The 23,315-nt window shown below is 39.1% G+C and overlaps 1 protein-coding gene across 2 annotated transcripts in view; it reads left to right on the top strand.

Moving 5' to 3' along the window:
* Positions 1-23,315, top strand: part of LOC136858315 (probable Rho GTPase-activating protein CG5521) — a 709,838-nt gene that overhangs the window by 114,253 nt on the left and 572,270 nt on the right. For both annotated transcript variants that reach the window (XM_067137762.2, XM_067137761.2), the window contains one exon: positions 18,878-19,049. In XM_067137762.2, the coding sequence (XP_066993863.2) occupies positions 18,878-19,049 (172 nt within the window). The remainder of the gene's footprint in view (positions 1-18,877; positions 19,050-23,315) is intronic.

Raw genomic sequence — 23,315 nt, 5'->3', positions numbered from 1 at the left:
ATCTGTGACAAAAACCATGTGGGAGTGAAGCCTATTCACTTCTCGGTCACTCAGATCAGTCAGGTACTTAATACCACAGTTGTTGATGTCTTTCATGTCAGACATCGTGAAAAATGTAACACAAGCACTCAGATAGAAGACAGCCTGAAACCAGCTATTCCATCGGACTTTGATGTTAAGAATCGCAAATAATTATATTTTCGCTTTCTTGTGTTCAGAAATGCAGACTTTACCATCACTGCGATCTAACTATTGCCAGCCAAGCTGATCTTATGTGCCCAGCACTGTACATGCATTAAATGATCCCCTATGACCACACTTAATGTTTTATTTCATAACACCGGGTCATGTACGGGGCACTGTCACTAACAAACACTTTAACTGTATCATATGTTTCACTATAACTGTGCAGAGCTTCTAAAACAGCACAAGAGCAGTTTGTAGCATTTCCTGCATCAAGATAGTTCACAGAAACAAGTGCAGCTCTCTTTTCGATCTGGCTGGGACTTGGAATATGATAATAAAAAAAGAATGACCCATTTTATCTGTAGTTTCATCACAGAGTATGTTGATGTTCTTCATCACTAGAGCCTCTGTTGTGCTTTTCTGGTGGTCAGATGCAACTTCTAGAAAGGAAGAAAGACCTCAAATTATAACAAAATAATTTAAAATTACTGGATCATTTGGGTACGGGTAAGATAGTTCGATATGGAAATCGCACTGAAATTCGGTATCCCTCAATTTTGCGCGTGGTTTCGATGTCATAATACCTAAACCGTAACCGATCAATGAAATCACCCAGTAAGTATACTTAACGTAGAGTTCTCACACATGGCAGCTCTTCATTTGAAAACTCAGTAATCCAGGCTCTTAGCTCTTTGCTTTCCAGCTTTACCAGAGGTATAATTGCTTTGGCAAATACTTCAACTGTGCGTTTCGAGAAGTTATTTCTGGAAATTTTTTGTCGTTTACAACTGTCTAACTGTGTAAACACAGAAGATTGCTATCTTTGAGACGTACTAGCAACAGTGGTTGAACTTTCGTTATCGCATCGTTTACCCACGTGTTTTTCAGATTTAACATGTGTACCAGGAAAAGTTTTTGGGGAAAGGGCATGAGTAGGACCTCAGGGAGTGGAACTTGGTTTTGGAGCCGATACAGAATAGGATAGACTTGCAGAGTGAATAATAGATGGTTAAAAATTTTTTTTTACAATTTATTAATTCTTCACCCTGCAATATGATTATTGGACTCAAATCTGGCATTGAAATTAAAAGTTTGAACATAATCTTCCTGAATTCTGTTCATGAAAATGAAATGAATATCACTGATTCCAAAGTCTTTCATATGTGAGAAGACGAGGTATTAGATTTCCACCTAAAGTCTTTCTAAATATGAGCACACACTTGTAATTGCAAATTGACATGAGAAATTAAATTTCTGTTAAAAGTTTTCAGTTTTTCAGTTTGTAAACCTTGATGTATAGCACACTTGAAAAGCCTAAAGTCTTTCTATGAGATATGAAAATTAAATTTGAAAATTAAATTAATCACTTCTGAGAAACTATGAGAACTCTGAAATATTTGTTCACACACGGCACTGAAGTTTCCACTGTTCAAAATTAATGAGAAAATTTTAGTCAGTTTGTTACTACTCACTTAATGAAAGAAATGTTGCTACAAATGTTGAAGGATGGACATCTGGAATGTTCCGTGGAGAATCAGGGTCGGCGATGTTCCCTTAACACACCATGTTGACGTCCCCCGATGAGGTGATGATAGCTGGAACTGGATCGTGTAGAATTGCAGCTCGTTAAGGTGATTTTTCGCACATGAAAAATTCACTTAGTGCGAGTAGTTATCACTGACACTGTCATTTACTGTTGAACACAGTTTATGGCGTAATTGAATTTTAAGACGTTAAATGAATAATCACAGTCCTTCCTGTATGAAATACTATTTAAAGTCGTTACTGAAACGTCCATAATTACACAGTTCACACTTGAAAAGGCAAATCATAGTCTATAATCACAGTCTTTGAACACGGTCATTAAGTCACTAAGGATTATTTTCTGATTATCTTGTTATTATAACGTCATGTTACCTCAGAAAAAGTTCTTAGTATTCACCCAGATTACCACTGTAAGTCGTATACTAATATGGCGTGAATAAAGAAATACAGTTCAATACTCGAAAAGAAATGAGTTCTGGTAATTCTACACATTAGTTTCTGTAGAAGTTCAATATCATGTGAAGTAAACTAAGTCTACACGTAATGATATATATTTTGTGAACGTTAAATATTTGGTATTTGCACTTCAATAAGTTCACTCGTATTATATTCTCAAATGTCTTTAGAATTAGACTGTAGTCGCGATGCGATGTACTAAATACAGTGCGACGTCTTTTATAATTTTGTCGGTGATATAACTTTGTGTTCCGGAAATGCGACGGCAAGTACTTTCACCATGACTGCGCGGACATACTGTACGAGGGTCGGTCTCTCCTCTGTCTCACTCACACACATCTGTGTACTCGTCCTTGTACTGCGCTGCTCTGCTTGTTACCCTTGACATATATATGCCGGCGCTGGGAGGGGTGGTTTCTCTTGGCCATGTGACCGTGAGTGTATAATTTTCTTAGACTTTAAATTATTATAACTCAGCAACCATGGGATGGATTAATTCGAAATTCACAGGGATTAACTTTTATGCCGTCCGCTACAATTCGGTGTTTGTCCCATTGAAATTGGTTAAGGCGTTGAAAAGCTTGCGAAAAGAAAGTTCTTTTCGAGAAATATTTCTAGGGGAGGTGAGCTTCGAGCGACAGGTGACGTTACTTGACTTCGCCTAGTGCACTCGTGAAGTCTGGCACATGCTGGAACATTCCTTTATTTAAATGTTCGCACGTCGGGCGGATATTTTATGCTGGAATAACGTTTCTTTTGACTGATATGGGCCAGGACATAGGCTTTCCTGGTACATATGTTTCACAATGCTAAGTTTTTTCCCCCACCCAATTCGGCAATTAAAATACTTGTAAAACACTGTCGCTGAATCTGTGGTATATAAACCATCCCTTGTATATTGCTGAGCCCTTTTGTGCGCATTTTTTGTCATGCGTCCCATAACGTAAGGCAAAAACCACGGAAGGAGCGGATGCAAAGTCAGCTCTTCATCATGCTCAAGATCAATTGTGGCTTCCTTAAATGGCTTAAGAAATGTTATAAGCAGGCCAGTAGTGTCCTGATCATAACCAAGCATTTTATCAGAGGCACCCTCCTTCTCTAAAGTAGTTCTCACAGCACCTATCTGGGAAAGAACTGATTGCAGCATGTTGTAACATACAGTTTCAAAGATGATTGTAACCTCACACATAGGCCTCTTCTCTTAAAGTACGAAACCACAGATTTCACCGAATGTATAACAGCTAACACATTAGGAACACTTTCTTTCAAAAAGGGTGCACTTACATGTTTCAAGGCCGTATTAATAATACGAGCCATGCATGGAAGATGCTTGTATATGCTGAGGGCCTTAGCAATATTGCTTCCCTGGTCTGTTACAAATGTAATTTTGCAAATATCTTCATGAGAAACTCCAAGTCCTTTCAAACGCTCTTCTAATTCACTGCAAATATTTTCACCAGTTTTTGGACAGTCAGGGAAGCCGAACACATGAATACATACTTATTAAGAGACCAGTCTGTATTGATATTGTATAGTGCATTGTGACAGACATATAGTGCACACCCTTGTAATTTTCTGTACACAGGTCAGTGGTACTCACACAGATATCACATTGAATAGCATGCACTATATCAGGAAGCATTTTACTGCGTACTTTGTCTGCGAAGGTTCGTTCTTTCTTAGCAACTGTGACTTGAAAGTGTATAGCATTTTTAATATCCTCCGAGCCATACTTTCTGCCCATTTATATCAGTGTTTGCCCAAAAATTAAAAATTCTTCACCCTCAATAGTTGTAAAATGGTCTGAAGTCTTTGGTGCACATTTCTATGCACTTGTCATTCCCAAGTCCTTGTCCTGTTTCAAAATATTTTTAGACAGTGGCAAATTTGGGTCAAATTTGCAGACATGTCGCAACATACTTGAGGTTCCTGAATGGGTGCTGAGTAGCTTTATACAAAAATTGCATTGCGAGTAACTTACTGGCTTATTTGATACCTATTCATAAACACATGAAAATGTTTCCCATGCTAGACTTGAGCCATGTTTTATTGCTAGAATAAATTCACTGCTTTTTATTTTTTCTTTGATTTCCTTTATAGTTGATTTGTTCATTTTCCTGCTGGTTGCACCTCTAACTACAACGGAGCTGTACTCGACGCAATATGTAGCTATACACTAACATATAACAACAGATTTACGTTGCATTGATAGCAAACTTCACGTTCACTCTTGTCAAGTACGGCAGTCCGAACGGGTCCCAGACAACCTGTCAGGCTTAGGGAAACCCAGATTTTGGTTTTCTATGACTAGTGCGCTCAGTAGGCATGCACTCTTGTTTTGCTGATGCTCAAGCTAAGCTGCTTTGCTTGTTGCAGAGCATCTTGGGGCAGGCAAGCCTGAAGTACATTTTGCACACTTGCCTCAAGCATGTCAATGTTTTGTTCTACATCTGACATTACATGTACTGTATATTTCACTTTAGAGGTGAGTCTCATAATTGAAAAACAAAAACAAATAAACCCCTCATTTTTATTTTCCTTTCTGTTTGTTTATTCATTCCTAATTTTGGCTCTGCCTGCTATCATTTCTTGATGGATACAGTACTTTTGAGTCCATCTCTTGGCACAGGCCAGAGCAAAGTGTAGCTTCCACTGAAGTCCCAGTCTCATCCATGTCTGTGACAATATGGAAGCTGCTGGGGTATGGGTGGTGCTGATTAATGACATTCAGAGCACAACCAGTGTGTCTGAGTGTGACGAAAGGTGTTGCTCATAGGGTTAGTTGTGCTACAATAGCACTGTCTGGCCCAGTGAGGAAAGCAATGGCAAACTAACTCACTTCTCATCTTGCCTAGTACGCCTCATTTTGGTACTGCCATTGGTTTTTGTGGTTTCCCTGTAACTGCATAGCCTTTGGTGATGCTATTTGAGGATCCAACCAGCCTCTGGGCTGATGACCTAACAGACACAGACAATTTTGGCTATCACTTCCAGATTTACTTCATTGCCTGAGGTCCTAACCCAACTTAAAGGCGATCACAACCATAATTTTTGTTTTATACGAGGTGTGTTCAAAAAAAGACTGAACTTTGTAAATTGCGCGCAAACCGCAACATTGAGCGAGTTGTGACTGTGGCGGCGCCTAGCGGCAACTTCTGACAACAGACCGCTACTTTCCGCATTTCATTGCCTGCATTATCAGTTGAGTTAGAGCCTCTGAAGTGATTGCGTGTGTCACATGTTCGTCGAATTCTATAATGAAAAAGCTTGAGGAACAACGCGTGTGCATGAAGTTCTGCTTCAAAGTTGGGAGAACGTTTGTGGAAACACTGGAGATGAGATGTGGGTGTACGGTTACGATGTCGAAACCAAAAGGCAATCATCACAGTGGGTGGGGAAAGGTTCTCCTCGACCGAAAAAAGCACGAATGAGTCGTTCAAACATCAAGGTGATGCTGATTGTGTTTTTTGATTGGAAAGGCATTGTCCATCACGAGAATGTTTTAACGCATTTGAGAGATGCTGTGCGCAGGAAGTGGCCTGAACTGTGGGAAAACAAATCCTGGATGTTGCACCATGACAATGCGCCAGCACATGCCTCTCTCTTGGTCCGCAGTTTCTGGCAAAACACCAAATTCCTGTTGTGCCCCATCCACCCTATTCTCCCGACTTGGCTCCAGCAGACTTTTTCTTATTCCCCAAATTGAAAACCACCTTGAAAGGACATCGTTTCCAAGACATTGAAGAGATCAAGGAGAATGCGACGAGGCAACTTCGCGCCATCAAAGAAAGTGCATTCCAGGAAGCATTCCAAAAGTGGAAGAAACGTTGGCAACATGCTGTTGATAGTGCAGGGGACTATTTTGAAGGGGACAGTCTGTGAAATGATGTAAGCTACATAATAAAGTTTTTCTAGCCACAGTTCGGTCTTTTTTTGAACACACCTCGTATGTATTTTAATGTAATAATTATTTCTGCAACATTGTCATTATCTTATATACATATGTTTTAGTTATCACATAATCTGTTTTTTATTTTGGCTGAAGATGGCCACTAAGTGGCTCAAACTAGTCCCAAAACTTATGTAATATTATTTACTTGATATATTGTATTGAAATGGTGGACCCTCTTGTCAATTTATTTCGTATAATTGCACTTCAGTACGGAACAAAAATGAAATTTATTGTTTATAATACTCCACAGATGTAAAGCAAATTGTAAGAAAAAAAGAATAGTGCAGTGCGAGTGTAGATATCCTCATTGTACTTGGCTGTGCTTCCTATTTAGTGCCTTTCAGTTTCTCCACAACATCATTTCGAGCTACACTTTTTGCTTTATGTTGGAGCAGTGCTACTTAAAGGTGAGAGCACGATTTAGACCGGAGGTGCTCATGCTGGGCATTTCATCCCATGGGTGCACAGCACTGTAAGAAATACAGTATGTTATATATATGTTCATTGTACTTGATGTATTTCGATGATAAAGAATTAGGCCTACAACCTCAAATAAATTTTGTACTGCACGTAATGAATTACAATTTTCACTGTTGTATTTTAAGAGGTGATTTAATTTTTAATGTTATTTGTTTTACGCCCCACTAACTACTTTTTACGGTTTTCGGAGACGCCGAGGCGCCGGGATTTTGTCCCGCAGGAGTTCGTTTACGTGCCAGTAAATCTACGGACACGAGGCTGACGTATTTGAGCACCTTCAAATACCACTGAATTGAGCCAGGATCGAACCTGCCAAGTTGGGGTCAGAAGGCCGGTGCCTCAACCGTCTTGAGCCACTCAGTCCGGCAAGAGGTGATTTAGAAACATTTGTAATATAATACGGAATTCAGGCGATGGGCGTATGCTATTCAGCTACAGTGACGACGTGGTTACGCCACAGACCGTGAAGGTTAGGAGACGTTCTTCCAGTCACTATCACTGAGGCAATACCTGAGTTTGAAATCAAGGTAGAGAATTATGAAAGAAAGACGTCAGAAATCCATGCCATTTTCAATTTAGACTATAAGAATTATTTATGTTCATTGCAGTATTTCGACGATAAAGAGTTAGGCCTGAAACCTCAAATATTTCTGTACTGTACGTAATGAATTACAATTTTCACTGTTATATTTTAAGAGGTAGTTTAGAAACATTTCTAATATAATATGGAGTTCAGGTGGATAAGCTGTAGCTTTTGGTTACTTGGGTTTAAAATGATCTGATAAATTCACCAACTATCCAATCAAGCTTACTGGGAATAGCATCAGTTAGGGCATTTATTTGAAGACCTACTGTATATCTATTTGCTAGGTGCATTTACATTGTTTTACTTCAATCTAGGATAGTAAATATCTATGTCCTCACTCGTGATGGGAATAGCATCAGTTAGGGCATTTATTCGAAGACCTACTGTATATCTATTTGGTAGATGCATTTACATTGTTTTACTTCAATCTAGGATAGTAAATATCTATGTCCTCTCTCGTGATGAGACTTCCTTGCCATTTTGACGCTTGCTATTATCATCAGATGCCTGATAAGTTTTAAATACTATTTTCAGAAATTCATTGAACTATTGAACTATTACTTGAATTATGTAAATGTATTACGTTTTACTGAATGAATAACAGCAATTTTACATTTTTAAAATGGAAATACTGTTGTTCCCATCCAAAGAATTGTAAATCGTAGCTTGTATGCTTACACCCCATATCTTTGTAAAATGTAACACAAAACTGATAACATGTCAGTTTTCTTTGACTGTATAAATGTATGAAAAGAAAATTGACTAGCACAGTATAAATCAAACCGGAATATCTTGAAAAGGTCAGTTTTCTTTTGATTATAGTGTCTTAAAATGAAACTGTACACCAGTCAACATTTTGCTGAGTTGTGGATGAGAACTTCATAATCACAATCGAACGTCACTGCTTCACTTTCCTGCAAAGTGTGTTTGCTCTCTTGCTTCACTGTGATGTATGCTTGCTATTTAAGCTGCCCACATTTACGTCAGGCCAGCCTGGCCACACTGGGCTAGCCTCAGTGGGTGCCGAGCTGAGCACTTCTGATCTAGGCTCACTGCCAAGTACTATGAAGTTGCATAGTGTTTCAGGTTGACTCCTTCCTAAGTAATCCAGAGTGATCTAGCAGCCTCTCTGTTCTTAGGATGAAAGCCACAGACTTGGGTCTTGCAAGAATTTGGTTTCAACATATTTTCCTTGCAGTAGGTAGTGAGTTCTTTTGGGACATTGGACAGCTTGTGCTCAACAGTCTCAAATTGGCTACCTTGGGGGATAATTGCATTTTCATCTGCGTAGAGGAAGCTTTCCGTTCCTTCAGGTACAAGGTGGTCATTGGTATAAATGTTGAAAAGACCTTTGAAAAGGGATGGTGCAAGGACTCTTTGTTGCGGTAACCCATTCATCTGGGGTCTCTACCTACTTCTTTTTGCCCGAAATTCAACAAAACATCATCTATTCTGAAGGAGGTTTCTTACCATACAGGTGAACTGGTAATCCTTGGGGACTCTTACGTACTGAATGGCGGATGGTGTTGCAAGTAGAAAGTCTGAAGCTTCTCCTTCATATGCTCGAGCTCTACACTGACTAGATTGAGAAAGAGCACTACAGTCACACTGGGGGAACGATGTTTTATCCCACTTAAAGAGGGATTCAACATAGATTCGCTCCGATTGGTGCAGATCCTATTCAGTGCAGTCTTCTTGGGAGATCAACCCAGGAACAGATCTATTCTCTTCTAGGAACAATTTGTGTTGAGGGCTGACTCTGGAGGCCGCCTCCTCTTTCCATGGAGTACGGTACCAGGCGAGTTGGCCGTACAGTTAGGAGCGTGCAGCTGTGAGCTTGCATCCGGGAGATAGTGGGTTCAAATCCCACTGTCGGCAGCCCTGAAGATGGTTTTCCATGGTTTCCCATTTTCACGCCAGGCAAATGCTGGGGCTGTACCTTACTTAAGACCACGGCAGCTTCCTTCCAACTTGTAGGCCTTTCCTATCATATCATCGCCATGGGATCTATCTGTGTCTGTGCGACATAAAGCTACTAGCTTTCCGTGGAGTATTCATGTCAGAATGGCTCTCTAGTGGACTGTGCGCATGATTGAATGGCAGTTGTCTGGATTTGTCTGTTCCTTTGGAGGTCGGGAATATCATCATGAATTGGCAAGTTCAGATTTGCCATTATTTTCTTGTAATCTTGAATGAGAACAACTTGCTTTAGTAGGTACGGTGGCATGATATTACTGGAAGCCAGTGGTCCAGCCCAGCGGTGTAGGGGTAGAGTGCCTCCCTCTTACCTGGAGGCTATGGGTTCGAATTGCGGCCACGTCAGGGATTTTTACCTGGATCTGAGGGCCGGTTTGAGGTCCACCCAGCCTACGTGATTACAATTGAGAACCTATCTGACAGTCAGAAAGTGACCCCGGTCTATAAAGTCATAATAACGGCCAAGAGGATTTGTCGTGCCGACCACACGGCACCTTGTAATCTGCAAGCCTTTGGGCTGAACAGAGGTCGCTTGGTAGGCCATGGCCCTTTGGAGCTGTTGTGCAATGGGGTTTGGTTTTGGAAGCCAGTGGACCAGTGTGGGTTTGATTAGGCCAGTGATTAATCTCGTGGTATAATTAAGCTGGATGTTAATCAGCTTCTTATGAGGATCAATCCATGTTGCAGTATTTGGCTACAGAGTAGATCAGTTCCACAGCAGAGGATCTCAAAATAGCTGCAGAAGCTTTCCATGAGGTCCCACAAAGCTTTCATAATGTGCTATTGCAGCTTCTGATTTTGGCAGTTGTGTTTTCAAGATGGTTGAATGAAGTGTGTGATCCAAAGTTACTCCCAGATAATTTGGAAACGTACTTGTTCCTCAAAATTGAGTCTTCAAATAGTATGTAAATAATTGCACTGTTAGCCATTCAGCTCTTAAAATGAAAATAGCATACCTCGGTTTTAGTTGAAAGTATGATCTAAATTGTCAGGTTGTCAGATTGTTCATGTTTCTTTAAGACTTGTTGTGTTTTGCAGCTGAAGCTATGCCATCAGCATTAAAAATTGTTTGTGGTATTTTGGAGATGAACAGATTGAAGAGAGTGGGAGGCCATTGTTCAGCTTTGTTTCTAAGATGACACGAAAAAGTCTGTTACTGAGGATGCTAGAGATGTGCTGAAATATGAATTAGTTTGTATAATTATCCCTCTCTCCTGACTTGTATGCAGCTCAAAGATCAAAATATACAACTAAAGTATTAGCTGGAGCTGAAAGCCAGACTCTATGTATAACGTAAGTACAAGTACTAGGTCGCAACAGGTACAATTCAGTCTGACAACTGTTTGTTGTTGTTGTTGTTGTTATTCTTTTTATTAAAACATTTTTTTTTTCTATTGGTTTACGTTGCACAGACACAGACAGGTCTTATGGCGACGATGGGACAGGAAAGGCCTAGGAATGGGAAAGAAGCGGTCATGGCCTTAATTAAGGTGCAGCCCCAGCATTTGCCTCGTGTGAAAATGGGAAACCACGGAAAACCATATTCAGGGCTGCCGACAGTGGGGTTCGAACCCACTATCTCCTGGATGCGAGCTCACAGCTGCACGCTCCTAACCGCATGGCCAACTCGCCCGGTCTGATTATTATTATTATTATTATTATTATTATTATTATCACAGGTGAACAATGTAGTGGAAGTGGAAAATGTTTATTGAAGACTTTATTTGTAAAGTGTGGTAGTATGTTTTATTTGTAATGACCTAACCTGTACTGTGTAATATTTGTAACATATGGTATTTGTAAATAGTAGATTTCAGTTCTGTACTTACTGGAAGTATCCAGGAATGTTACATGAATTTTTGAACAGGATGTGTAGCCTTTTGTTGGTTATGTGTTCTAGAAGGCATTTTCTAACTGTTCTGGAAATGGCAGATTCGCGAACGTGCGTATTCAAGAAGCTTAGTTAAAGTTCGCGACTGTAGTAGGAATTGTGATTGGTGAACCTAGGTGGGCATAGGCGGACTCGTGCATTCTGATTGGCTACTCCACAGCCAGGGTTTACCTATATATAGAGAGTGAGGCAGCGTTCGTGATAATTCGGTCTGTCTTGTCTTGGCCTGGTCTGCCTTAGTCTGTCTTGGTCTGTCTGAAGTTTTACGTCGTGTGCGACGCCTCGCTTCCAGGATGGGGCACCTTCGGGTAAGCACTCTTGAATTCCGTTCTAGCTAAAATTTCTGTAATGTTCGGTTGCTATTTCGTATAGGAGTCTGCCCTAGCCTAACCTAGATTCGTCAAATTAATTATTACGTCTTAGCTTTTCAGCTGGGCTTGCCTGTTTGTTTTCGAGGCATTCCCATTTCTTGTTTCACTAAATATGTAGATTGTAGTTTAATATATTTACCTTGGGGTTTGCTTCTGGTAGTTCAGTGTCACTTGATGTATGCTAGAGTTTTGGAGAGTACGTTTACTTCACTGTAAATTGCCTTGTACAACTGGATTTGTAATTAGATGTATAGTTGGTTTGAAATTTTGAACTTGTACGAAGATATTATCAAAGAACCTCTAAGTTCTGTGTATCACAGAGAACATAGTTCGTAAGTTGCAAGTTGGCGGATTTTGTTCGGAATGTATTTGTAAAATCCTTTGGTAAATAACAATTTTAAAATTTAAGGATCACGGTTGATTTATTTCGGAATCTGCAATCTAAGCCATGTCCATGACCTCGGTAGATCCTGCCTGCTTCCACTTTCCTGGTTTATTGTCCACTAGTTGGCCCTACTGATATTTACGTATGTTTTTGTCGGTGGAGATCCGCGTAATTTCAGCTAATGTTTCTCTGAGTGTGTAGTGGTTTCTGATATTGTGTAGTTGCTCTTACCTTCCCCCCTGTACTGTGTTTAGTGCTTTGTTTTGTGTAACCACTGTAGAAGCAGTTACAATTATTATTATTGTTATTATTCAGTTATACATGTTCAATCCAGGGGTGGTAGATGGACAAAGTGCAGGCTCATATACATGAAGTGCCTCCATCCACACCTATATATGTTTACATAAACTCTACTGAATATTTAGATGTATAGACGATTTTAAATGTCGATATTTACACTCCAAACACTGTACTCATAGAATAATAACAATCTTAATTTAAGCTCTATATATATATATTTTTTTTGCTAGTTGCTTTACGTCGCACCCACTTATGGCGACGATGGGACAGGAAAGGGCTAGGATTTGGAAGGAAGCGGCCATGGCCTTAATTAAGGTACAGCCCCAGCATTTGCCTGGTGTGAAAATGGGAACCCACGGAAAACCATTTTCAGGGCTACCGACAGTGGCTATATATATATATTAAAAGTAACAACACTCTGTCATTCATACCCTCACTTGTACCCCTGTATACCCACTCTTCTTATTTGTTAAGAAGAAAGCCACACTTTTCAGTGTCGATTCAGTTAAATATAACATGTAAGCTTTTCAGTTTGTCGAACACACAAGTCAAATATAAATCATATTCTATAACATACTTGTAAAAGAAAACAAGGAATAAAAATACACACTATTAAACAAAGAATGACATGTTTCATTCTTAAAAGAACATCATCAGAGTCTACCAAGTTGCATTCAGTATTTGGAAATATTTATATTCATTTCTGTCTATACACCTATGAATTTGAAATTTGGAACTTACTTTAATGAAGTCCAATGCCTTGTTTCAACTCCAGCATGGACTGGCAACCATTTGGATTTGAGCCAATGGAGGAGTAACGGTTTTTCAAGCGCTGCTCCCACACATACATATGCAACACAGGAATGATCTGTGTAATGATAGCGCTAATACTATTATAAGTCAGTCTTTCCATAAGTTTATAACAGCAGCTCAAAAGTGCTATAGGCCTGTAGATTTGAGGTAAGTCTTTTGGCTTGCCAGTTTTCAAAATGGCAGTGATTTTGTGCCATCCCTTACGTATTATGCACCCTATACCCCATGTGATACAGATGTTGGTTCCCATAGGGAACCTAAAATATTTGTCCCGAATGAGTAAATTTATAATACGAATATAGTTGGTCCGTTATTGGACATTATAAATTTTCCAGCTAACTCATTCCTGGCTGCCAGCGTTTCACCCCAGTGTGCAAAGTTGGGTTCATCTGTTGGTAAATAGCATGCCTACCAAGATGCATGGCTAGTGCATACCGAGGAGGTCACTACGTAAGCTGCTTAGAGAAAATGCTGGCAGCCAGGAATGAGTTTTCTGGAAAATTTATAACGTCCAATAACGGACCAACTATATTGGTATTATATACCCCATGACTTATAAGTTATGCTGGACAGCTACCATGAGAGTGATGTGTCCTAGTATGGTAAATGTAACATCCTCTGGGATGCCCAAGGGGCATGTACCGTGGTTAGAATAAACCGTAACCACAATAAATACTAATTTCTCAGTTCAACATAAAACGTAATTTGCAGGTAGTGATAAGTGTAACAACAGGGCAGCACAAAAGGTGAACCTAACCTTGCTAAGGTACGACTAGAAGACTAGTCATATCATGACTGAGATGCATGCAATTAAAGAAAAACCTTCAAACTGTGTAGTTGGCCACACACAACAGAAGTTATAAACCAAAATACAGCGAATGTCTAAGCATCCTAGATTCTGCCTAGAGGTAGAAATCCGTGGAGTGTGAAAAGGATTTCAGGCTCTGAAAAAAAAAAAAAAAAATATATATATATATATATAAACGCGGGAATTACTAATGTATTCAAGTTCATATGTCGAGGCTTAGTTACATATCATAGATAATCTTGTTTAACATGGTTATGGATGAGTAATTATTTTTCAAAGATTAAACATAAGATACATTAACAAGTCACTCAGTGACATCGATGTTAAACATTGACATGGTAATTTTTACAAAACTGTTGTAATAATATAGATAATTCGGGTAATATGTGAAATTTTAAATAAGACTTTAGACTGTTTGAAACTACTCTTAGAGTACAAGGATCAGCAATTACAAATAGTAGTAAAATGCAACTAATCACAGGAAGTAAGGTTGACATGGAGTAACACCATTTTCCAGCTTAAGGGTTACAAAAACATTGCACCTACTCTTGTATTTCATGGACAGTATTATTATTTTATTTTTTCGACCCATAGGTCTCAAGTAACTTCTTCAGCGCATCTTTGTTCTTCCAATACCTCTTCATTCTTTCACTCCTCCTATTTCTCTCTGCTTCTGTGATTTGGAACTTGATTTTAGTCTCGGTCCATTTGTGACTTTCAACAAGCTTTTTGTAAACTGATCTATCCTGCACAGTCATTAGTGGATATTTATCTATATACCAATGGCCTTCCAATCCTCCATAATTTCCTTCATCCATTTATTTTCTGTTAAGCATGTCGCATTCCATATCTTCTTTGTTAACCTGTTGTCATCCATCCTCATCAAATGTCCCATGAAACTCTACCTTCTTTTCCGTAATAAACTTTAAATTGGTTCTGCTTTCTCATATATCTCCTGCCATGATCTATGCACCCATATTTCACCCTGCTTTTTGATACCTCATATATCTTAGGATATTTTAGCTAAATGTCTTGTTTTTCAAACTTAAGATATGTGAAAATATCTCGCTCCAAATGCTGTAGTTTTATAGATTTTGGTACTGTACGTCAGCATGTATATTACTTAGCGCACCAGTAACAAAGTGTCTTCTCCTAATTATGAAATTTGAAGAGATGACTGAAAGTCATGTCCCAGGCTTAGTGTTTCAGATGGTTAGAGCTCTAGCTTCCTGAGCCCAAGTTGACTGTTTGGATCCTGGTTCAGTCTGGTGGCATTTGAAGATGCTCAAATACATCAGCTATTCTACATTTTTCTTGTGTGTTCATCCTGTGTTCCTAATCTTTGACCACCTGTGTTCTTTATCTATTTTTTCCTTGTATTTATCTGGCTTTCTTCTTATACTACACTTTCCACACCAAACGTGAAGATCACCCCTCAATTAGTGATGATGTCTGCCCTCCTGATGAAGCTGGGAAGTAGAAATGTGCCCGTTGAAGGACTGAGAAAAATGATGTAAGAAAACTGGGATTGATGAGAAGAGACCCCATCGACACTACCTGATCAAAAGGATCTGGACATCCCTATGTAATGTGGAATTGAATCTTACGTCACGAGAAGCGGACCTGCCAGTATGAAAGGAGGCAGGGAGTATTGTGATGTCAGTAGAGAAGCAGTTACAGCAGAGTGAGTCTGTCGAGAGAGCTCAGTGACTTAGAACATGCACTAGTCATTGGATGTCACCTGAGTAGCAAATCCATCACGGACATCACAACCCTTCTAAAGATGCCCAAGTTGACTGTTGATGTGACTGTGGAGTGGAAATGTGAAGGAATGATTGCAGCTAAACCAAGACCAGGCAGACCTCATTTAATGACAGACAGGGATGTTTGAGCATTGCGGAGGGTGGTTGTAAAATCCGCAAGAAATCATTGGAAGGAATTGCTCATGAGTTCTACAGTGCTACCAGCAGTCCAGCCAGCACAATGACTGTGTGTCGGGAGTTAGAATGGGGTACAGTGGTTGAGCTTCTGCTCATAAGTCGAACATTTCTGTAGTCATTGTCAAGCGACACTCGTTTGGGTGTGGTGAATGCCTGGAGAACGTTACCTGCAATCGTGTATAGTGCTGACAGTAAAGGATGGAGGAGGTGGTGTTAATGTATGGGGGTGTTTTTCGTGGTTACGGTGTGGTCCCCTTAATGTGCTAAAGAAACTCTAAATGTGGGTGGATGTGAACACATTTTAAACCACGTGTACTGCATACAGTAGAGGACCAGTTCGGAGACGATGATCAATTGTATCAGCATGACGATGTACCTTGTTATAAAGTTGCATCTGTGAGGCAGTGGTTTGTGGACAATAACATTCCTGAAATGGATTGGCCTGCTCAGAGTCCTGACCTGAACCCATTGGGAAGAGTTAGAACCTCAACTTCGCTCCACACTTCAGTGTCCAACATCACTATCTTCTCTGGTTTTGGCTCTTGAGGAAGAATGCACTGCCATTCCTCCACAGACATTCAGACAGCTCATTGAAAGTGTTCCCAGCAGAGTTAAAGCCGTCATACAGGTGAAGGGAGGACCCACTCCTTACTTATGCCCATTAATAGGAAATGTGACACGGATAAAGTCTAAGTGCAATTTCAGACAGGTGTCCGGATACTTTTGATCACGTAGTATATGTTAAAATAGCAGTGTATGAATATGTGGAGATTATCCTTGTACATTTATGTTTTCGTGTTTGTCCTACTTTCGTCTTTCTGTTGCTCCTGCTTCCCATACTGACCTGTCACTGTGTTTATCCTACCATGTGTCCCAGTTCATGTTCCCCAAGGGCTCTTATCTTGGGAGCGTTGGTTGGCGACTATGGGGTCCATAGCTTTGTCTTGGCATTGCTCCCACTCACTGTGCCAGCTCCTCACTCCTATCTGATCTCCCTTGGTCAACTCTTATTTTCGAACTCTGGTGGTATTAGGTTCCTGAGGCCCAGGGAGTCATGAATGTTCACTCTGTTCTTGGCCCTGGTTTTTCTTCGATGGTTCCTTCATGTTTCGAAGTGTTGGACCTCTTCCATTTTTCCCCTCTGATTAGTGCTAATAGAGGATGGTTGCTTGTTTGTTCTTCCTATAAAAAACAATAATCACCACCACCACAATCACCACTTTTCTATGTAAGAGTTCATTTTGTTAAATACATTTGATCTTCACTGATTTATGAATTCTGCTATCTCACTTGTGTCAAAAAATACTTATTGGAGAAATATATATAGATAAACTAGATTACCTCTTTGGTTTTCAGTCTCTTACACAAACTAATGATTTTTTATTTTAAATATTCTGCTTTCATTATACTATCAAGCAGGCTCAAAGTCAATAAATTTTCAACTTCTTTCATTTTAAAAAATTCTATATTTCTGAAAATAGTAGAGAAATTTCAAACCACCACTACCACCAATTTGAAATCCTGTGGATCAGTTGAGAGTATTTCTTTTTTATTTTGTTCTGTTAGTTTATTGAATATGACATAATTTTATATTTGTTTATATTTTTAGTGTTAATGTTGCAGTATTTATCTTTTGTATTGCTGTTAATTGTGTTTTATATTCAATGAAGATGTTATACAAAAAAGACAGTGGCAAATTTTGACTAATAAATTCATATTCAGATAGATTTTGCATTATTCTATGTCTTTTCTGATTGGTCAGCTTCATGCTCATTGTTCATCTCAGAGCAGCTGGTTTGACTTGAATTTTAAAATTACAGACTATATCTCACTTTGTTCTGTGGACTACAGAATATCTGTAGCTTGTAGTAGTTGCTTGATTTTCAAGGGTTTCACTGTTCTTTAGAAGGTTTTGGACATGATGAAATAAGTTCCTTGGTAACCGTGAGTTATACCACCATGTTATTGAGAGTGAATCTTCTTCCAGCTTTACTGTCCGGCTCCATGGCTAAATGGTTAGCGTGCTGGCCTTTGGTCTCAGGGGTCCCGGGTTCGATTTCTGGCAGGGTGGGGAATTTTAACCTTCATTGGTTAATTTGGCTGGCATGGGGACTGGTTGTGTGTGTGTCGTTTTCATCATCATTTCATCCTCATCACGACGCACAGGACGCCTACGGGCGTCAAATCTAAAGACCTGCACCTGGCGAGCCGAACATGTCCGGACACTCTCGGCACTAAAAGGCATATGCCATTTCATTTTCAGTTTTACTCCTTCCAGCATGATATTCATTTGTGCTCTTTGTGTATTTACTGTAAACACTACTGTGTAAGCGTGACTTGTTTGTAGTCCAAAGTGTTGAAGCTGATTTTTACTCACATTTAACTTCTCCTGTATCTGCTTTCTATACCCCAGACTATCACATCTACAAATGCAAATACTATGAAATCATGATTTCCATTATGCTGTTTTACTCTCTTCATGATTTCATTAATAACAATTTTAATTACCTGAGATGATAGAGCAATACATACTTTGTCGAACTCCTTGTTTTGCCACAGACCATTTTGAGTAACCATCACAATGTACATTGCTCCTGGCAGTGCTTGTATATTTATTTTTAATGAATTAATGTTCACACATAATCCAAAGCAGATGAAAGAGTACATGGAATTGAGAAATGTGGCCATGTATTTGCTGACATCTGCCTGAGAAGAGTGCAGGTATTAACTTGCTCCATTTTGCTGTTGTTTGGAGAAACTAGCTGAGTTGTGGAAAACAATGCTGCTTACTAATAGCAATTTGGTTTTCTGATTTATATGTGCTAATTGGAAAGCTCTACTTCTGTTAAGATGGAAGATTCATTAGATTTCCTTCAATATGAATGCTATTTTTGATTTTTTTTTTTTTTTTTTCTTTATATATATACCTCGGGGTCTGCTAGCATCTTCCTAATAATAAATCTCATATTACAACCATAAACATTTCATTTTGCAATGCAAAGTTACTGGATATTTTGGTGAAGATTCTTATAATTGAAATGTAAGTTACTGTTCCTAGCAAGTAGGCTGTAAATCTTCACTGTTTCATATCAAATGTGGACTCTTAACGGTATATGTCTTAATTTTTAAATTGTTAATTTATGTTATTGCCAAAATAAAGTAAGTACTCAATTTTTTTAAATTTTAGTTCACAAAGCTCATCGTGAGGAACTAGAATGTGTGCTGCATGTGCTGGAGCGGGTGTTGCTGTTGCTGCCCGAACTGCTGGCAAGGCGATGGCAGTGTCACAGCCTCACTCGCATCATGGCAAAACTACTGCATCCAGGCAACTCGTACAAGTTGCGCAAGGAAGCTATAAAGTAAGTCTATTTATCCTGATGTCATATTTAAGTTTACCTTATATAAAAATAAATTACAGTTGTAATTGGAAAATCGTATCATTTTCTTAAAATTTTGCAATGTTACTGCTAAGCTGAAGACCTTTGTTTTCATTTTGGTGACACTCTTTTCAGCTAGATATTATTTTTTGTGGTAAAGCAATCAGTAATAGACAGTTAACTTACATTGGCAATCCTGTCTTACTGCTGACTCTGTTGAGGGATGTAGCAACAGTGCCGATATGTACATTAGATGTTGGGGAAAATTAATATGGTGTGGAAAGATAATGGATTGTACAAACACCAACAAGAAAAATACATGTGAAAAAGTATCTAACAGTAGATTAACCAGATGTCCTTATTTTTAAATTTTGGTCTTCAATACAAGAATATTTTGTAAAAATATTATTTTTGTCTAATTATAATTTAGTATCAGGAAGGACATTTCATTTGCAAATCACATTGTTGGTGTGTAGTATCTGACAATCTTTAGCACCGTTTTGTTGATGTGCTAGCCAGGTGGTATCATCACTTCTCACCTAAGTGGCTGCACTTCAGATCTTGCCAATGCATGTGGGATTTTTGAAATGAAGATTCATATGTCTCTTATTTGGATTACACATACAACTAGAGGCCCTGTGGTTATGATCAACAGTCATGTAAATTTGCAAACTTGCTTTTCTTTTGCCTTTTGTCATCTTGGACAAGGTCTGAGTATGTGCTTAAGAATGGCCATGGAGAAGAACACTGCCCCATATTTGGTTTTCCATTCCATACCACATTTGCACAGGGTCTGCATATCATTTGGTGTTCTCCACATTTTCAAATTAATTCTTGATTGCTCATCAACAGATTTTAAGAGATTGAGAGGTGGGTGTCAATGGTCAGCATAAACCAAAATGTATTGTATTGCTCCGTTAGTTATTAGGTCAGTTATTCCTTTAGTCCTGTTATCAAGTTGAACCACCCCCGTGAACCAGGTGACCTTGCTGCGGTGGGGAGGTTTGTGTGTCCCAATGAAGCAGGTAGCAGAACCGTAGGTACAATCCTATTGGATGGGTATCTGTCGAGAGATCAGACTAACGAATTGTTCACCGAAAGGGTGGTAACAGACTTCCGGAAGTTGCAAGGGCAACAGTCTAGATGATTGACTGATAGGGTCTTGTAATAATACTTAACATAGCATAACTGTGACTGCTATATGGTTGAAAGCAACGGGAACTACAACTGTAACTAACTCCCGAGGACATGCAGCTCTCTTTGTATGAATGATGTACTGATGATAGCTTCCTCCCAGATAACATATTCCAGAGCTAAAACAGTCCCCCATTCAGATCTCCAGGTGGGGATTACACGAGAGGGGGCAATTATCAGGAAGATGGATACCGACATTCGGTGAGTCAGAGCGTGGAATGTTAGGAGTTTGTATCGTTGTGGTAGGTTGCAGAATCTGAAAGGGGAAATGGATAAAGTTAGATGCAGTTGGTCTAAGTGGAGGACATTGGCAGGAAGAGCAGAATTTTTGCTCAGGTGACTACAGAATTATCAACACAAAATCAAACGGGGAAAATGCAGGAGTTGGTTAAATAATGAATAAGAAAATAGGGCAGCAGGTAAGCTACTGTGACCAGCATAGTGGAAGGATTGTTGTCAAGGTAGACACCAAGCCAAAGCCCACCAAAATAGTGCAGGTCTGCCTACTATTTCAGTGAAATATGAAGAAATCCAAATAACATATGAAGAGTTAGAGGATTTAATACAATATTTAAAAGGTGGCGATAGTCTAATTGTGGTGGGAGACTGGAATGTAGTGGTAGACCAAGGGAGAGAAGATAATACGGTAGGAGAATTCAGATTGGGACAAAGGAATGAAATAGGAAATCGGCCGGTTGAATTCTGCACCGATCATAATTTAGTCCTTGCTAACACTTGGTTCAAACACCACAAACGATGACTGTATACCTGGAGAAACTGGAAGGTATCAAATAGGCTTTATTATGATTACGCAGAGATTCAGAAACCGGGTGTTGAGTGCAAGAATTTCCCAGGAGCAGACATGGACTCTAACCACAACGTGTTACTTATGAAATGCCATTTGAAGTTGAAGAAATAGAAGAAAGGAATGCAAGGAGATGGAATGTAGACAAGCTGAAAGGAAAGAGTGTGAGGGATTGTTTCAAGATCATGTTGTACAAGGACTAAATGAAAAGGCTGAAGGAAACATGTAGAGGAAGAATGGACAGTCATGAAGAATGTCAGTAACACTTCTGAAGAAAAGTTAGGAAGAGAGGAAAGATTGACTAAGAATCAATGGATAACTCAGAAGATACTAGACCTGATCGATGAGCGACGAAAGTACAAGTATTTAAAAATTAGGAGGGCAGAAAAGAATACAGGTGAATAAAGAATGAAGTAGATAGAAAGTGCCGGACAGCTAAGGAAGAATGGCTGAAATAGAAGTGCAAGGGTGTTGAAGGTTTTATGGTCCTAGGAAAGGTAGATGTTACTTACGGGAACTTCAAAGAAGGAAAACTAGGTGTACGAATAATAAGAGCTCAGATGGAAAACCACTTCTAGGGAAAGAAGACAAGGCAAAAAGATGGCAGGAACATATCCAGCAGTTGTATCAAGGTAAAGAAGTAGATGATAGGGTTCTGGAACAAGAAGAGGCTGTTGATGCTGTTGACATGAGAGACCCAATTTTGAGGTCAGAATTCGACAGAGCTTTGATTGACTTAAGGTGAAATAAGGCACCTGGAATTGATGACATATCCTCAGAGTTACTGGCTGCCTTACGAGAAACCAGCATGGCGAGGTTATTCCATTTAGTGTGTAAGATGTATGAGACAGGAGTAGTCCCATCTGATTTTCAGCAGAATGTTGTTATACCTATTCCCAAGAAAGCCGGTGCTGACAGGTGTGAAAACTATCGCACCATTAGTTTAGTATCTCATGCCTGCAAAATTTCAACATGTATTATTTACAGAAGAATGGAAAGACTAATTGAAACTGAATTGGGAGAAAATCAGTTTGGCTTCAGAAGAAATATTGGAACACATGAAGCAATCCTGACTTTACGTCTGATCTTAGAGGACTGAATTAAGAAAGACGATCCCACATATATGACATTCGTAGATCTAGTAAAGGTATTCTATAATGCTGATTGGACCAAGCTATTTGAGATTCTGAAGGTGTTCGGGATCAGATATCGTGAAAGGAGAATTATCTACAATCTGTGCAAAAATGCGTCTGCAGTGATGAGAATCGAGGGATTTGTGATAAGAATCAGGGGCTTCGTGATAAGAATTGAGGGCCTTGAAAAAGAGGCAGAATCCAAAAAAGAGTGAGGCAAGGTTGCAGTTTGGTCCGTCCTCTTAACAATGTTTACACAGAACAGGCGTTTGAAGGAAATGAAAGAAGAATTGGGAAAAAGAATCACAATCCAAGCAGAGGAAATCAAAACTCTGAGATTTACCGATGATATTATTTTATCTGACTCTGCAAAAGATTTGGAGAAATTGCTGAATGGTATAGACCGAGTCTTGGGTAAGAAGTACAAGATGAAAATAAATAAGTCCAAAACAAAAGTAATGGAGTGCAGTCGAAGGAAGTCAGGTGATGCAGGAAATGAAGTCTTAAAGGAAGTAGATGAGTAAAATAACTAATGTTGGTAGAAGTAAGGAGGACATAAAATGCAGACTAGCACAAACAAGGAAGGCCTTTCTTAAAAAGAGAAATTTGTTCATCTCGAACATTGATATAGGAATTGGTAAGATTTTTCTGAAGACTTTGGTATGGAGTGTGGCATTGTATGGAAGTGAAACATGGACGACAACTAGCTCAGAAAGAGAACAGAAGCTTTTGAAATGTGGTGTTACAGAAGAATTCTGAAGGTGAGATGGGTAGATCGAATCATGAATGAAGAGGAATCAAATTGGTGAGAGGAGAATGATTTGGCAAAATTTTACAAGTTATAAATCTCATTGTAAAACCGTATTGGATTTCAGAATAAGAAGTTATTATATTAATAAAACCACCTTTCCAATACACAATAGTCCTTTATATTTAGGATAAAACCATTTAATTACAAGTAGGACATGTTTCACTCAATCTTAGTGAGCATCATCAGCTATAGATAACATAATCCATGGTGGGTCAGGGCCCTGATCCTGGTATATATAACGAAAAAACGTCTAATATACATTGATAAAATACGAATTTTAACAATTTAAAAATAATCAATAAGAT

This window comes from Anabrus simplex, chromosome 1, assembly GCF_040414725.1.
Source record: "Anabrus simplex isolate iqAnaSimp1 chromosome 1, ASM4041472v1, whole genome shotgun sequence".
In the NCBI taxonomy this organism is placed as follows: Eukaryota; Metazoa; Arthropoda; class Insecta; order Orthoptera; family Tettigoniidae; genus Anabrus; species Anabrus simplex.
The sequence above is the reverse complement of the archived record's forward strand: the minus strand, read 5'-3'. Positions and strand labels throughout refer to the sequence as shown.